This window comes from Oncorhynchus masou, chromosome 23, assembly GCF_036934945.1.
Source record: "Oncorhynchus masou masou isolate Uvic2021 chromosome 23, UVic_Omas_1.1, whole genome shotgun sequence".
In the NCBI taxonomy this organism is placed as follows: Eukaryota; Metazoa; Chordata; class Actinopteri; order Salmoniformes; family Salmonidae; genus Oncorhynchus; species Oncorhynchus masou.
Window position 1 is genome coordinate 29,642,139 of NC_088234.1, and position 18,597 is coordinate 29,660,735.

General features: G+C 41.9%; 1 protein-coding gene across 1 annotated transcript; it reads left to right on the forward strand.

The window, feature by feature from the left end:
• The first annotated feature begins 5,235 nt into the window (after positions 1-5,235).
• Positions 5,236-18,304, forward strand: LOC135510722 (CAAX prenyl protease 2-like). The gene is made up of 8 exons (XM_064931872.1): positions 5,236-5,567; positions 6,896-6,998; positions 10,406-10,489; positions 10,565-10,643; positions 10,961-11,128; positions 14,127-14,198; positions 14,338-14,400; positions 14,620-18,304. Exons 1-8 carry the CDS (start codon positions 5,398-5,400, stop codon positions 14,847-14,849), a joined length of 969 nt encoding a protein of 322 aa, XP_064787944.1. The 5' UTR covers positions 5,236-5,397; the 3' UTR covers positions 14,850-18,304.
• Positions 18,305-18,597: the final 293 nt, after the last annotated feature.

Genomic DNA, 18,597 nt, shown 5'->3' on the forward strand with positions numbered 1-18,597 from the left:
ATTTGGGGAGTTTCTCCCATTGTTCTCTGCAGATCCTCTCAAGCGCTGTCAGGTAGGATTGGGAGCGTTGCTGCACAGCTATTTTAAGGTCTCTCCAGAGTAGAGGTCGACTGATTAATCGGAATGGCCGATTAATTTTCGGACACCTTTATTTTAACTAGGCAAGTCAGTTAAGAACACATTCTTATTTTCAATGACGGCCTAGGAACGGTGGGTTAACTGCCTTGTACAGGGGCAGAACGACAGATTTTTACCTTGTCAGCTCCGGAATTCAATCTTGCAACCTTACGGTTTACTAGTCCAACGCTCTAACCACCTGCCTCTCAATGCACACCACGAGGAGACTGCCTGTTATGCGAATGCAGTAGAAGTCAAGGTAAGTTGCTAGCTAGCATTAAACATATCTTATAAAAAACAATCAATCAATAAATCATAGTCACTAGTTAACTACACATGGTTGATGATATTACTAGTTTATCTAGCGTGTCCTGTGTTGCATATGATCGATGCAACGCAGGGGGATGATTTAACAAAAGCACAATCGTTGCACGACTGTACCTAACCATAAACATCAATGCCTTTCTTAAAATCAATACACAGAAGTATATATTTTTAAACCTGCATATTTAGCTAAAAGAAATCCAGGTTAGCAGGTGAAATTGTGTCACTTCTCTTGCATTCATTGCACGCAGAGTCAGGGTATATGCAACAGTTTGGGCAGTCTGACTGAGCGATGGTTGGCAGCAGCAGGCTCGTAAGCATTCATTCAAACAGCACTTGTCACACCCTGACCATAGTTTGCTTTGTATGTTTCTATGTTTTGGTTGGTCAGGGTGTGAGCTGAGTGGGCATTCTATGTTTCATGTCTAGTTTGTCTAGTTCTATGTTTGGCCTGATATGGTTCTCAATCAGAGGCAGGTGTGAGTCATTGTCTCTGATTGGAAACCATATTTAGGTAGCCTGTTTGGTGTTGGGTTTTGTGGGGGTGATTGTCCTTGCTCCTGTGTTACTTTGCACCAGTATAGGCTGTTTCGGTTTTCGCGTTACTTTTATTGTTCTTGTATTGATTTGTGTTTCCGTTGTTTTATTAAACATGAATCTTAATAGCCACACTTCATTTTGGTCCGACTCTCATTCACAGAAAGAAAGCCGTTACAGCACTTTCGTGCGTTTTGCCAGCAGCTCTTCGCAAGCATAGCGCTGTTTCTGACTTCAAGCCTATCAACTCCCGAGATTAGGCTGGTGTAACCGATGTGAAATGGCTAGCTATTTAGCAGGGTGCGCGCTAAGAGTTTTAAACGCCACTCGCTCTGAGACTTGGAGTGGTTGTTCCTTTTGCAGGGTTTGTGGAGCGATGGGTAACCCTGCTTCGAGGGTGGCTGTTGTCAATGTGTTCCTGGTTCGAGCCCAGGTAGGGGCGAGGAGAGGGACAGAAGCTATACTGTTACACTGGCAATACTAAAGTGCCTCTAAGAACATCCAATAGTCAAAGGTATATGAAATTCAAATGGTATAGAGAGAAATAGTCCTATAAATACTATTAACTACAACCTAAAACCTCTTACCTTGAAATATTGAAGTCTCATATTAAAAGGAACCACTAACTTTCATATGTTCTCATGTTCTGAGCAAGCTTTTTTACATGGCACATATTGCACTTTTACTTTCTTCTCCAATACTTTGTTTTTGCATTATTTAACCCAACTTGAACATGTTTCATTATTTATGAGGCTAAATTGATTTTATTGATGTATTAAGTTAAAATAAGTGTTCATTCAGTATTCTTGTAATTGTCATTATTACAAATACATTTGTTGGTATCTGCTTTTTTTTGGTCCTCCAATAATCGGTATCTGTATTGGCGATGAAAAATCATAATTGGTCGACCTCTACTCCAGGTTTAAGTCCGGGCTCTGGCTGGGCCACTCAAGGACATTCAGAGACTTGTCCCGAAGCCACTCCTGTTTTGTCTTGGCTGTGTGCTTAGGTTCGTTGTCCTGTTGGAATGTGAACCGTCACCCCAGTCTGAGGTCCTGAAAGCTCTGGAGCATGTTTTCATTAAGGATCTCTCTGTACTTTGCGCTGTTTATCTTTGCCTCGATCCTGACTAGTCTCCCAGTCCCTGCTGCTGAAAAACATGCCCACAGCATGATTCTGCCACCACCATGCTTCACCGTAGTGATGGTGCCAGGTTTCCTCCAGATGTGACGCTTGGCACTGTAAAAATGTTTTGGTACCCTTCCCCAGATCTGTGCCTCGGCACAATCCTGTCTCGGAGCTCTACGGACAATTCCTTAGACCTCATGGCTTGGTTTTTGCTCTGATATGCACTGTCAACTGTGGGACCTTATATAGACAGGTATGTGCCTTCCAAATCATGTCCAATCAATTGAATTTACCACAGATGGACTACAAACAAATAAAATGTTATTTGTCACATGTGCTGAATACAACAGGTAGACCTTACAGTGAAATGCTTACAAGCCCTTAACCAACAATAATTTCCGTTTAAAAAAGTGTTAAGTAAATAAAAAAATAATTAAACAGCAGCAGTAAAATAACAATAGAGACTATATACAGGGGGTCCCGGTACAGAGTCAATGTACGGGGGCACCGGTTCGTCGAGGTAATTGAGGTAATATGTACATGTAGGTATAGTTAAGATGAATATGCATAGATAATAAACAGAGTAGCAGCAGCGTAAAACAGGGGCCTTGTTAGCCCTTTGATTAACTGTTCAGGAGTCTTATGGCTTTAGGGTAGAAGCTGTTAAGAAGTCTCTTGGACCTATACTTGGCGCTCCGGTACCGGTTGCCATGCAGTAGCAGAGAGAACAGTCCATCTGCCACTAGGGTGGCTGGCATCTTGACAATTTTTAGGGCCATCCTCCGACACCGACTGGTATAGAGGTCCTGGATGGCAGGAAGCTTGGCCCCAGTGATGTACTGGGCCGAACGCACTACCCTCTGGAGAGCCTTGCGGTTGGAGGCCGAGCAGTTACCATACCAGGCAGTGATGCAACCAGTCAGGATGCTCTCGATGATGTAGCTGTAAAACCTTTGAGGATCTGAGGACCCATGCCAAATATTTTCATTCTCCTGGGCTTTGTCGTGCCCTCTTGAAAAATGAAACGCTAATTAGCTGCTAATGTGGCTATCATAAAGAACTACAAATGCCATGATGATCTGGACAAGACTGCCAAATTGAGGAAAAGGTAAGAATCTTTGGATGAACTAACATTAGCTAAATGTAGCAATGAATACATTTGCTACATTTTTTTAAATGGACAATTCTGTGAAGTGTCTTATGCAAGTTTTAAATTGACACAATACCTGTTAGCAAAGGTGCCAGCTCGAGATGACGTGCAGGAGCTTGCAGGGATTTGTAGTTTTGCATGATGTCTACTTTGATGCTAATTAGCATTTTTGAATCTGAAAGTAAATAAGTCACCTTGTCCGAGAGATTTACACGGTTATTAAAGCATCACATTAGGGGAAGCCTACACTCGACACAGCCCTTATTAAGTGTTTCTAAAATACCATGTCGGAAACATGAATGGTGGAAAACAATTGGAAACATTTCCTTGTTTGACCGCTAGGTTTTATGGGTATTATGACATCTCAGTTGTGTTCGAATATTCATACTAACTGTGCTATGTCTGATGTAATTTGAGTACATAGTATGCTTATTGGTCATAGAATGGATATAGTTAGTATGCCAATAGTTCCTAGATGTCATAATTCATTCTCCAAAATACGAAGTACACAAGCAGTGGACACTATTTCTGTGCTTTTAGGGCCCATAATACAATTCTTCAGAAAAGGCGTGGCTTTACATCGTTTTCAGATTTGAAGAAAATGGCGATAAATATGCAGCCGAAGTCTAACGAGAGAGGAATTCATTGTTTTAATTAATTATGATAAAATGTTAAGAAAATGTTGAGCAATGTAATAAATTAATGACTTTTCAAATAAGTTACCTTACACGTTATGTTGGCTGACAATTTGTTAGCTATGCTATCCTTGCGAACCATCCTAGCATATCATTACAGCAGTATGTACCGGTATGTTAGCTAGCTACCTAACGTTAGTTGGCTACTAATACATCAAACTTGCCAGTATATTAACTATATGCTATCTAATTAACTACCCAATGTTTATTGACTTGATTATTCCCGTCATTCTTCGCTAAGTGGTGTAGCCATTGTGCGTTCTCAATGGACACTCGGGTGCTTTCGTAAATTCACTTTCTCTATATACTCTGATTTCAGAGCAATCTCTTCTTAGCTTGGGTGCACGCTAGGGTCAACCCTACTCCTCGGCCAGAGCATCCAGTGTGCGCTTTGCTCTGAATTTACAAACAGACAATCTGAAAACGCTCTCAATTTACGAACGACCAGAGTGCACTCTGGCACTCCAGATTGAACTTTCTAACACACCCAGTCATAAACTGTCTTGCTAGTAATTTGTTACGCTAACAAGCTAGCAAGAGGTTGCGTAGCAACAGCCGGTAGACAGGCGAAGCTAGTATGCTCAATTGAAAGGATACCGTTCGTTTACAGTATACCAAAATGAACTAATAGTGTATATATATATATATATATATTTTTTTTTTTAAACAGGTAGGCAAGTTGAGAACAAGTTCTCATTATATACTCATTAAGTATGTAGTATGTAGTATACCGTTTGTTAGTATGGGTATTCGAGCAAAGCTCTCCTCTGTGGGACTCTATGGGTTCGTTCATAAATTCACTCTGGCTATCTACTCCGATTCCAGAGCACTCGTCTGAGTGTACCAGAGCGCAGAATAATTAATTAATTTATGAACGCTCAACACCGGTTGAATATGGCCGGTGTCAGTAAACGTCGGCAAAAAAACGCAATTAAAGTGTTCCCAGCAGAACAGTTAAAGTCACCAACGCTGGATAATATGAAAACTGCCTAACCAGCCCTGCCAGGCCGAGTAAAATGGTCAGGGTGAGGGAGGTGTTCTCTCATATATGTATGGAGTTAGCTTGGGTGCTTGATTGCCGTTGTGAGATCAGAACCCTCGGATCAACCCTACTCCTCGGCCAGAGCGTCCAGTGTGCGCTCTGAATTTACGAACTGACAATCTGACAACGCTCTGAATGTACGAACGCCCTGAGCACTCTCTGGCACTCCAAAGTGAATTTACGAACGCACCCTATGATTGATCCTCAGTGCATTGATCATGGGAAGGTGTGCAGCCGACGCAACGTGATGACGTTATATTATACCGCCAGGATATGTGATCGAGAACTGACATTTTTCTTATCTTGCTTTTATGAATCTTTTCACGAATTAAAGTGGTCAAGGAATTACAACACCACGACATAAGCTCGTCGTTAAACACAACCATTGACCCTGTCCCCTCGCCATGGTAGAGGATGACGATTTAACGCCAAATCTTATGTCAAACCAAGTGTGGCGCGGCAATGGCGAGTTTGTGCCTCCAGACGGAATATGCTGGGTGTCTGTACTGTCCTGTTTGCTGCTTGCCTGCTCCTACGTCGGGAGTTTGTACGTATGGAGAAGTGACTTACCCAGGTAAGCCTTGAGTTTATTACATTTCTTTACTTTCTTGATTCGTAGAAAATGCAGTAAAGGAATGTGGGAGCTGTAGTAAGCTAGGCTGTCGGCGCATGTTAGGTGGCAGCTAGCTAAATTAGGGAACTAAATAGCTAGCATGGCTTTAGTGCAGCAGTCTGGGGGAAATTCCATCGTAACAGAATGACGCTGAGACTCAAATTAAATGTTATTGGTCAGATACACATGGTTAGCAGACGTTACTGCGCGTTTAGCGAAAGGCTTGTCCTTCTAGTTCCGACCATGCAGTAATATCTAACAAGTAATCTAACAATTTCACAACAGCTACCTTATACACACAAGTGTAAAGGAATGAATATGTACATAAAAATATATGGATGAGCGATGGCCGAACTCCGATTTTTCACCTTGAAATGTATGCCAAACAACAATAACTGATTCCAAAGTTTAAAGAAGCCATACAACTCGATGCACAAGGACTGCTTTTAACAATTTCCCCTGAACATTTTACAAAAACATTTGACTTAAGAACAGTGCAGATGCAAAGTTTTATAACATAATGACAGAATCTCCCTTAGTTTGTGACCCACATTTTCAAAACAAAAACCCTGTTAAATATCTACTCTGAATTAAGATTAAAAGATGTCAGCAGAAAGAATAGGGTGTCAGCTATAAAATGACACGTGTGTTTAAAAAATAAACTATTTTGGTTATATACTACAGTAAGTGAAGTGGATTAACTAATCTGTGGAAGGGAGGACAGTAGCAGGTGACCCAACTGGTTGGTGACTGTCATTCTGTTAAAGATTTATTCAGTTGCGGATTTTGTAACAGAATGACCCATTTGAATCACTTAAGAAATCATAAACAAAATTGGTAGTTAGACCTACCAACTAGTATTTTTTTCTATCTCATGTGGGAGAGAAATTAGGAAATATCTTCAGAATGACAAGACACTAGGCAATATTCCTTAAACTTACCGAATGCAAATCATTTCAGCAAAATTAAATACATGTTGATATTAGTTATCGGGGGTCTTAACTATAACATTTATTCTGTTTTTATGTGTTTTTAATAGGCCCATTTTAAGACTTTTTCTGGTAGATGTTATCTAAGAAACCTTTTACATCTGTTTGACCAGAAATCAAAGCCTTCACTTGTTCCATTATTTGTTGGTAAATTAGCAAGCAATCAAACATATCTGGGTTAATTTATTTTGTTTCCTGCTGAACTACAGTGTTCTTGTACTAGCTTCTTGTGGGGTTTGTTTGTTTACAAAATGTAATTTTGACACGTCTGTTTGTGTCCATCACATGCTTGCCCCCCAGAGACCACCCGGCCGTTATCAAGAGGCGATTCACTAGTGTCCTGATCGTATCTGCCGTGTCGCCTGTCTTCGTGTGGGCATGGAAAATGTACACTGGTGTGATGGTGAGTCTCTACACAGCACTGTCTCAGCAACCTTTATTTAACTAGGCAAGTCAGTTAACAACACATTTTTATTTACAATGACGGAATACCCCGGCCAAACCCGGACATCGCAGGGCCAGTTGTGCGCTGCTTTATGGAGCCCAGCTATAGGCTGACTGATATACTGCCCTGCAATGTGCATTGACTACGAATTTGGTAAAAAATCTTTGATCTGTTTTAATCAGGGGAGAGCGACCCTTCTCATTGAGTCCATGGAAGTTCAGGGCCGACCGTTTTAATGCAGGCATTGTTTGCAGAAAACAGAATCCCTCATTATAGTGAAAAGAAAAATTGCAATCTTTGTGTATTTTTTTTGGGGGGGGAGAATGATCGTACCAATAATTGCTTCTAAAACACCTGTTGACCTTTTGAAAGGTCAAAGGGAATTGAGGAGAGGGAAAGTGGACGAAAATACATTTGTTGGAAATGAGACTCCCCTTCTCCAATCGCATGTCATCAGGCAAATAACGTTTACAGGGTGGAATCCCAAAATATGTATAAAGTAATAAATACAATTGCTAGTTGTAAAATACATTTTATAGAAGGATTTTTTAGAATATAATTATTCAATGTTAGAGAACAGATTTCAAAACTCTTCTGCAAAGGACTCTGGTTGGAAACACTTCCTTGCCAAAAGAAGACTATCATGAGGGGAGGACCGTCTTCCATTTGCCTACTTAATGTATTGACACTCTCCTCAACCACTTATCGGTTAATGGGTCACATCGGAGGGAAAACGGACTTTTGGCCAAATGAGAAAAGGCCCTGGAGTAGCTCAAACTGCACATGCTATGTCTCCATGAGTCGCCATTTTAACCGACTTAATTTGGCTTCAAATCGCTAATGACACTTTACATAGGAATGAGTGGTGTCACGTGATCGATGGCTTTGTGTGTATGTATGTATGTATGTATGTATGTATGTATGTATGTATGTATGTACAGTTGAAGTTTACATACACTTAGGTTGGAGTCATTAAAACTCGTTTTTCAACCACTCCACAAATTTCTTGTTAACATACTATAGTTTTGGCAAGTCAGTTGACTGCACATCTACTTTGTGCATGACACAAGTCATTTTTCCAACAATTGTCTCCGGACAGATTATTTCACTTAATTCACTGTATCAAAATTCCAGTGGGTCAGAAGTTTACACTAAGTTGACTGTGCCTTTAAACAGCTTGGAAAAGTCCAGAAAATGACATCATGGCTTTAGAAGCTTCTGATACAAGAAATCAGCCAAAACCTCAGAAAATAAATTGTAGACCTCCACAAGTCTGGTTCATCCTTGGGAGCAATTTCCAAACACCTGAAGGTTGTGTCTCCAAGAGAGAACCTTACTTTGGTGCGAAAAGTGCAAATCAATCTCAGAACAACAGCATAAGACCTTGTGGAGATGCTGGAGGAAACAGGTACAAAAGTATCTGTATCCACAGCAAAACAAATCCCATATCGACATAACCTTAAAAGGCCACTCGTCAAAGAAGAAGCCACTGTTCCAAAACCGCCATAAAAAAGCCAGACTACGGTTTGCAACTGCACATGGGGACAAAGATTGTACTTTTTGGAGAAATGGCCTCTGGTCTGATGAAAGAAAAATAGGACTTTGGCCATAATGACCATCGTTATGTTTGGAGGGAAAAGGGGGAGGCTTGCAAGCCAAAGAACATCATCCCAATTTTGAAACACGGGGTGGCGGCATCATGTTGTGGGGGTGCTTTGCTGCAGGAGGGACTGGTGCTCTTTTAAAGTGTGTTCACAACTGGGTCTTCCAAATGGACAATGACCCCAAGCATACTTCCAAAGTTGTGGCAAAATGGCTTAAGAACAACAAAGTCAAGGTATTGGAGTGGCCATCACAAAGCCCTGACCTCAATCCTATAGAACATTTGTGGGCAGAACTGAAAAAGCGTGTGAGAGCAAGGAGGCCTACAAACCTGGCTCAGTTACATCAGCTCTGTCAAGAGTAATGGCCCAAAATTCACCCAACTTATTGTGGAAGGCTACCTGAAACATTTGACCCAAGTTAAACCAATTAAAGGCAATGCTACCAAATACTAATTGAGTGTATGTAAACTTCTGACCCACAGGTAATGTGATTAAATAAATAAATCATTCTCTCTACTATTATTCTGACATTTCACATTCTTAAAATAAAGTGGTGATCCGAACTGACCGAAGACGGGGCATTTCTCTCTCGCTCTCTCGCTCTCTCTCATATGCATGCATGCATACTATGTCTGCCATAGTTGAAGTGTACCTATGATGAAAATTACAGGCCTCATCTTTTTAAGTGGGAGAACTTGCACAATTGGTGGCTGACTAAATACTTTTTTGCCCCACTGTGTGTGTGTGTGTATATATATCGGTATTGGCTTTTTTTGGTCCTCCAATAATCGGTATCGGCGTTGAAAAATCATAGTCGGTCGACCTCTAATTAGAACAGGGATAGGGTCGGCCACCTTCTCGTTGGAGTGAGCAGCTGCGTCTCCCGCACTGTGGGCACAGTTGTTATCCGACTTGTAGATCATTGTCATATGCAGTTACATGCATACATGTTAGGCTGAAGGAGAGGACTCATCAATTCCGTCACTACAGATTCAAGTCAGCTAAAAAAAAAACTAAAAAAAACGTAGATTCGTAATGTTTGAATCATTTTTCTTAGGGCTGCATGCCTTTTATTTGGATTGGTTTGGGCTCCCGCTAATCGATGCACTTGTGTCTTAAACTTTGGATGACGTAGTGGTGGAGTGTCGACTCAAGTAATTGATTCCTTGCACATTGACTCCCATTTCTTTGTGTCCATATTAGATTCCACTAGGAATTCAGTATTTTTGAAACCGAGGCGACTGATTTAGTTGCCGTACGTCCGCGAACACACACACTCGCATCTTTCACAGTGAGCGAGGGACGGAGAGAGGGGCACAGTATAGGCAGGTCGGCCACCAGGTAGACGGAGTCAAAACCATGCGCTAGACCTATCATGAATCAAAAGCTGTATCTTACAATTCTTTTGGCTTGTAATGCCTCAAGCAGGGCCTAGGATACTGAGATGTTAGTTGTTGTGGAAATTGACCCACAATGCTGTTTACTTCCTACCTTTTAAATTACACAACTTTCCCCAGGCCTTTATAGCCTAGCGTCTAGTTAGGCTATAACATAGAATATAAGGTTTTGGGATTACTGCACTGTGCTTTTAATTTTTCGGGGCAAGAAAAACATCTAAACTGTTTTTCGGTTAGCGATCTTTGTTAACGTTAAGGATCCCAATTTTGTTTAAAGTCTTAACATTTAAACGTTCACATCCCTAATACACATGAAAACAATTCCATGATTTCCATCAGTATGTCTCCTTTTGTTCTTCCACAGCCTGGTCCCTCGTTGCTGGCTCTGATGGGCATTCGCTTTGAGGGCCTCATCCCAGCCATCATACTGCCTCTGCTCCTCACCATGGTAATAGAAACTCACTCTGATCGATCTCTGCCTATGGTCAGACCGTTAGTTGATCTCTGACCTTTGCTCTGGTAGGTGCTGTTCGTTGGCCCCCTGATCCAGCTGGCTATGGACTGCCCCTGGGGCTTCATAGATGGGATACGGGTGACCTTTGGTGAGATACTGTCTGGAGATTATTATTCACCCGATATGTCTATTACTGTGTTATCCTGGAGTGGAGACGATTCATTTCTGCTATATGTCAAATTTAGATTATGGCCTAAATCTTAACCGAAGATTTGCACGCTTAACTTGAGTTTTGTTCAAACCTCCCACTGACACCAATGCATGATTTATAAGGTCTGTACCAATCTCAAAGTAGGATTCAGCCCTAAGTGCATCCATTTTTCCTGGACGTGTACAGTATCTCTCTCACATGCACATTATCGCGTACATCATCATCATCTCTAAAGCTTTCTCTCCCTTCCACAGACCCGTGGTTCTGGGCTCTGTGCCTCAGTGACATGCGCTGGCTGAGGAACCAGGTGGTGGCCCCTCTGACTGAGGAGCTGGTGTTCAGGGCCTGTATGCTGCCCATGCTGGTACCCTGCACTAGTCCTTCCACTGCCATCTTCACCTGCCCCCTCTTCTTCGGAGTTGGTGAGTCCCACCTAAAAACAGCACAGGGGGATCTTCTAGATCACATATGTCAGAGTCAAGGCCCGCGGGCCACATCCGGCCCGCGAGAAGGTTTTTTACGGCCCCTGGGATGATCTTGATTTATTATTAGAACCGGCCCGCAGACCGCAGCAAGCCGGCAGCCCGCAGATCTTTTACACGCACCAATACTACATTTCCCACAATGCAACGGTGACGCACCGAGCAGTAGGCTGCTTCATTTCAATATTTATTGGCACAGCAGTCGTCAGCATCACAGTAAAATTAACTTTCAGATACCCATCAAAAATGGCAAAACGGAAGGTGGACACTGAGAACCGGGGGTTTCAAACAAGGTGGGAGTCGGAGTATATGTTCACGGAGGTAGCTGGAAAACCTGTGTGTCTTCTGTGTGGAGAAAGTGTGGCGGTACTGAAAGAGTATAATCTGAGACGACATTATGAAACTAAACACGCGGACAAAAACATGAATATGGACAAGGAACAAAGGCTACAAAATGCAGAGGAATTAAAACGAGGCCTCAAATCTCGACAGGCTCTGTTCAAAAAAGCCAAATCACAAGGCCAGGCTGCTGTCAAGGCCAGTTTTATTTTGGCAGAAGAGATCGCTAAATCAGCCCGGCCATTTACGGAGGAGGATTTCATCAAAAACTGCATGATTAAAGTTTGTGACGAAGTTTGCCCAGAAAAAAGGCAACTCTTTTTAAATGTGAGTCTGAGCAGAAACACCATTGCCGAGAGAGTAGACCAGTTGTCCATCAATCTAAAAGAGCAGCTTGTGAAAAAGGGAAAAGATTTCATTGCATATTCCTTGGCTGTGGATGAGAGCACCGACATTTCTGACATTGCCCAGTTGTCAATTTTCATCCGCGGAGTGGACTCCAGCCTAAGCGTGACAGAGGAGTTTTGGCTTTACGTCCTATGCATGGCACAACTACGGGGCATGATTTGTATGAAGAGGTGTCAAGATGTGTAAATGAGATGGAGCTGCCTTGGGAAAAACTCGTGGGTTTGACAACCGACGGAGCACCTGCGATGTGTGGACACAGGAGCGGACTGGTGGCGAAGATACGGGAAAAGATGCAAGAGGAAAACGCGACAGGTGAGCTGACAGCTTATCATTGTATCATACACCAGGAAGCGTTGTGCGGTAAAGCCTTGAAAATGGAGCATGTAATGAGCATCATCACGCGCACAGTTAACTTTATCAGAGCCAAAGGTTTGAATCACCGCCAGTTCAAGGCATTTCTGACGGAGTTAGAAACGGAGCATGGTGATTTGCCTTATCACACAGAGGTGCGATGGCTAAGCCAGGGAAAGGTGCTTCAAAGATGTTTCGAGCTTCGTGAGGAGATTTGTCTGTTCTTGGACAGCAAAGGGAAAGACACAACACAACTCCGAGACGAAATGTTTCTGTGTGAAATGGCTTTTCTGTGTGACATTACGAGTCATCTGAATGCAATGAACTTGCAGCTGCAGGGTCGGGATCATGTCATCTCTGATATGTACAGTACAGTGAAGGCATTTAAAACCAAACTGACTCTGTGGGAGACGCAGATGCGGAAAGAAAATTTGAGCCACTTTCCCAGCTGCCAGACCATGAAAGAGAAGCTCTCTACCAGTGCGTTCCCGAGCGCACAGTTGGCTGATAAAATAGGTATGCTTGCCGCTGACTTTCGACGCCGATTTGCTGACTTTGAAGCACAAAAAAGCAGGTTGGAACTGCTCGGTAACCCATTTGCTGTTGACGTGGAAAGCTCACCACCAAACCTCCAAATGGAGTTGATTGACCTCCAATGCAATGATGCACTGAGGGCAAAATATGCGGCAGTGGGTGCTGCGGAGTTCGCCCGTTTCCTCCCCGACACAATGCCCCAGCTGCGCATCCAGGCTGCTCAAACGTTGTCTATGTTTGGCAGCACATACCTGTGTGAACAACTTTTTCTTTGATGAACCTGAACAAAACATCACACAGAAGTCGACTTACTGCTGAACACCTCCACTCAATTCTGAGGATTTCCTCAGCTCAGAGCCTTACCCCGAACATTGATGAACTTGTGGAAAAGATGGGACACCACCAAGTATCACCCTCAACCTCAAACAAGTGAACATTACTGTGCAATCACATATTTAGAGTTTTTACTCAGTTCAAGTTTAAAAGTTAAAGTTTAATATTTGTTTTCACTGCATGTTACTTCTCCTTAAACAAAGTGTTGTTTTTGATTAATAGATTTTTGCACTTTATTTTATTGTATTTCAATCCAATTATATTTTAAAAATATTTCAGTTGAGTGGATGATAGAAAATTGCTATTATTGTTTTTTTCTTTGAAGTAAATTTAGCCCACTTTTGCTAAAATAGAAAATATAGGCTACTGATGGTGCCTTGAATACCGGTTTCTTTCATTTAATGTTCATGTTATGGGGATTTTTATATAAAGGAAATTTGTCTTTTGTGTCTGTTGAAAATTAAAGATTACTGACAGAGCCATAAGAAAATATTGCTTTATTTATCTGATCATATTGGAATATATTTGTTAGGTTTTCAGTAGGTTCAATTAGGTTCACTAGACTATATGCGTCATTTAAAAATTTTTCAATGAACATTCGAACAGTCCGGCCCTCGGCTTGTAGCTAAATTTTTTATTTGGCCCTCCGTCCATTTGACTTTGACACCCCTGTTCTAGATCGTTCCTTGATACCAACTGAAAGAAATAGCAAATCAATTAGAACAACTCTTAAACTGTGTGTCTGTGTAAGTATATGTCAGTGCCATGTACTACATTTAAATTTGCAGTGTACATATGCGAAGATGAGCGTTTATAAGGGGAATGTGATTGAACCTGTGTTTTGTAAACTGCTGGATGCAATCAATTGTGAGTTGCACTCTTCTGAACTCTCATAGGATAATGTGCCCTTCTCATCTATTTGAAATATAATGGTTATTTTGCTTGTGCAAAATGTCAACCGTTTTCTTCGCAGCCCACTTCCATCATGTGATCGAGCTGCTGCGTTTCAGACAGGGCACCCTGTCTGGGATCTTTCTCGCTGCAGGTAAGGACCATACTATATTCATTGTTCCTCTACCTTCACTTCCATGTGCTGCTAGTTTGTTATGCCTTTCTTTTCCCATGCACCATTAGATTGTATAGGAGGGGTTAGTTAATGACTTGTTGTGCTGTTTGCTTTGCAGTATTCCAGTTCTCCTACACCGCTGTCTTTGGAGCTTACACTGCCTTCATATTCATCAGGACAGGTGAGCCTACAGCTTCTCTCTTTCTGGTGTACAGAAAACACACACGCCTAATATATGATTCATTTTATTTTAGGTGGTGAAAGCTCTACATAAATGCTCTGTCAAGGTGCTTCACATTGTTTGGGGCTAACTCACCCCATCCGCCACTACTGTGTACTGTAATACCAACCTGTATGCATTATATGCAGTCTTGTCATTCCCTTCCCCTCTGGTCATCAGGTCACCTGGTGGGGCCGGTGCTGTGCCACTCGTTCTGTAACCACATGGGCTTCCCTGCCCTTGGCATGGCCCTGGAGCACCCCCACCGTCTCACCGTCCTGTCCTGCTACTTGCTGGGGGTCCTCCTTTTCCTTCTTCTCCTCTTCCCCCTCACAGACCCCATCTTCTATGGCCTTCCCACCCCCGTCTGCACCCTGGCCTCCGTCCCCAGTTCCCTCTGCGTCTCCTGATCCCACCCCCACCAAACACCCCTCTGTATTAGATGGACCGATCCACTGAGCGGGTCGCCACCACCAGCCGAAAGGAGGAGCGGTCCAAGAACGAGGGGTGTTTTAGCTCTTCAGTCATGCCCGCTTGAGTCTGATTTTTCTGGTGGGATGTGGGAAGGTGAGCAGAGGTGAGGGTTTAGGGTATGTCAGGTATGGACACTCAATGCTATGGGTTGTCTCTACTATATATGCTGCTGGGGGGGAGCAGGGTAACTTAAATAGCCATTCCTTATGTTCAGGTTGCATTGGCTTTCAGTCAGTCAGTTAGCCTGTCAGTCAATAAGCTGGCCTATGTGGTCTGTAGTGTAGACTCAACAAGGAACACTATCTGGCTGTGACGCGAGGCGCTGTAGTAGTAATACTCTAGAGATTTGTGGTGAATACGTCAGTGTTTTCATAGGTCCTAGATGCTGAATACGAGTATTTATTTACACATCTGCATGTTTTCTATAATGTAGTGTTTATTTGTTTTATTGGTGGGGGATGTTGAGGGTTGGGCAGGATTGTTACTATTGTAAAGGGTTGGACGTGCAGACTTTTTTTTCCATTACCTCTTCTATGACAGTTTAGCCACGATTCTCTCAGCTTTTAGCTCAAGCTGATATGTGAATTGGCTGCAAAGCCTTTCTATCCAACTGTTTAAGACGCCAGACAATTCGTGTTAGGCGATATCACAATGGGTATAGTCTTTACCTAGCCCTATGTTCAATCATTCACTCTAGTTGACGCTCATTCCAAATATCCATTCCAAGTCATGCAGACAGAAGCCTATAATCACTAAGCTAACAATATCATTGCTCATTTGTTGGGCCAGGAGTATTTCCCTGACCATGTGAACCTGGTCAGGAAAAACTCTGGGCCCCTACCATTCGCTTCACACACAGTTCTACCCAGGGTTATCCATGTTAATTTTATTTGAGTGTTTAAAAGGGGAATTACCTTAAGCTGGGGTGCGATGACAGACCGTTTCCCCCTCCAGGGACTCAAACCCTCTAGAACATTCAGGTGTTTTCATATATATGTAGTTTTGAATGCTATCTACCCACTACTTAGCATGCTGCTACATGGTGCAATACAGATGTCAGACAAGACGGCACGTTTACATTCTTCGCGCACACCGAGCTATACTCCAAAAGAAGATAATGTACAGACTCCGACAGTGTTACGTCAAAATGTTTATCCACTTACTCACTCATCTCAACTGAAACTTTGCGTAGTTTTTTTGAAAATACTTTACTTATTTGACCAGGCTGTGAACATTGTAGTCCATTTCACTGTATAGACAGCTGGTTTAGGTGAAAATGTTGCTTTTATTTTTTTTTAAATCAAATTTTACACGTATTTAGCAGATGTTACTGCGGGTGTAGCAAAATGCTTGGTGGTTTGTGGATTTTTACGGGGAACGCTAATGGACCTTTTCCCCTTTTTATGAACCCGACGCAATACTATGTAACAACTCCAGTTGACTAGACCAGAAGTGTAGAGTGGTTTATAAACTAGAAGATTGCATCACACTGAATGTATTGAAATGTGATGTCAAGGTAAATGGATTAACTAATCATTTTGTAAACAGACTTCACTGTGTAAATTGGAAACGTATTTTCCGAGAGGCCCCTGCAAAAGGCTCTTAACATTCACTGACAGAAAGATAGATCTGTGACGCTTTCTACCACAGCAGCGAGGAGTTGTCAGTCAGCATGTGTACTGTATAATCTATGGAGTAGTTACATTATGCTCTTCAGCAATAACTTAGTGGATGGAAAAGGACCAAAATCAGGGAATTATCTGAAATAGCTGTATATATGTGAATAAAAAAGTATATATGCCCATTCCTATCGTTTAGAGATGAAATGTTAAATACTTTGGTGCTTGGAGGTTTTGACATCAGAATAATGATCCGCCAGTATTTTGAGTAGATTGTTTGTTTAAGCCGACCACAGATGGGCCATATATCCCCAAGTTAAAGGTTTTAATATACATTCTCTTGAATGAACCTGCAAGGTGCATGCATCCAGACCAGCTGTAATGATCGAAAATGTATGCCAGAGAGCGCCAGAGTACCATGTCTGGGTGTTGTGCTGGAGAAATGTGAATCACAGGAACCTGGGCCCTTTGCATATCTGTTCATTAAGTTACTCTGATGGGTGGTCGTCCGTCACTTGAAAAAACAATCAGTTCTTTTTTATTCTGTTATTTCCTCTTCCTCTCATCAGACGGCGCCCCGTCCCAATAGAGATGTTGGATATAGTCCTAGAGAGGAAAGGGGAGTTTGCGCAACAGAGAGACAGGTAGCCATTCTCTCTGATCAATTAAACAAAGACTAGCCTTTCTTTTTCGAGTCAAACTCTATAAACTATCTTGCTGTCTCCGTCTCACATCCAAAATGATGCCCTTGAATGTTTTGGCCTGAGGCGTTGGCCTAGCCCCTTGAAAACCATTTTGGGAGTTCAATCAATCACCGGTACGCGGAATCAGAGATGTTTACCCCTACAGAGACAGGCTTGTCAGGTTCAGGTAGCTGATAGATTTACTTTGTTGTCGAAATTCACACATTCACGCCTCAATGTCGAAGCTGTGTTGAATTTGTATTCGGTAGGGTCAGAAGAAGCACACGTAGAGAGACGTTTCATCTGCGCTCAACCGTTGTTTATCGTTCTCCCACATCATCAACATTGTCCCCTTTTGGAAAATACATTTTTCGTGAAGATTGTCCCTGGCTCGTATTGTATGGATCCTGCCTTAGGATTCACACTTCAGGCTACTTCTCACCACTGCTTTAATTTATTTTCCTGTCATTGACTTGAATTGAAATCCGGTAGACATAACTAGGCTTCAGAAATGCTGACTCCATTTTCCTGCTGAAAACACTGTCACGTTGTATGTGTATTTTTATTTTTCTCTCAAATGTCCTAGCAAAACAATCGTATCAACAGTACTCTTAAGTAGTGACTTAGAGTATATGCATAGAGCGGAAACACAGCAGTGGATACAGGAATATATATATTTTTGTAACTGAATATGTAGCTCTGCTATTTTAGTAAAACCACACAACAGAATGATTTTAAAGCTTGGATTTTTCAGACTCGTCGAATACGTGCTGTGACTCTGACCTGGTTGTAAAAAAAACACACACACACACACACACACACACACAAAAAAAAAACAATATTCAGATGTTTTTATTGAAGACTTTATTTTGTAAATCAAATCTATTTTGGTGACATGGACTTGAATGTACTGATATGTGCATGTGTATTTTGTGTGTGCAATGCCATTTTTTTTTTTTTTGGAGACTTACCAGTCTTGAATGGCCAGTGTTTTTATGATGACAATCTTTTATGGGATCTTATAGAAATCGCACACTGCAAAAAAATCTCGGCCATTCAGAAATAAACTAGCTAATTTTATAAATCCTCTCTGGGTGTTTTGTCATGTTTTTGTGCCCGATGTTGTGCTTTTCACTTAAATCAATGACTGAATGGTTGAATTTCTGTGTCTGTCCCAAATCGTTGAGTGCTCTATGTACTGAGTAATGATTGGATTGAGTGTTTCGGATGTCAGATTACCAAACGTCCTTTTCGGTGCTGAAAGTTAGCCAACCATATAAGCTAGACCTATAGTCCATATGGTATTGATAATCAAATTTCATTTGTCTTGATTTTCTTATAATGACCAGGTAAGACATCTTTCCTCTCAGTCCTTATACAAC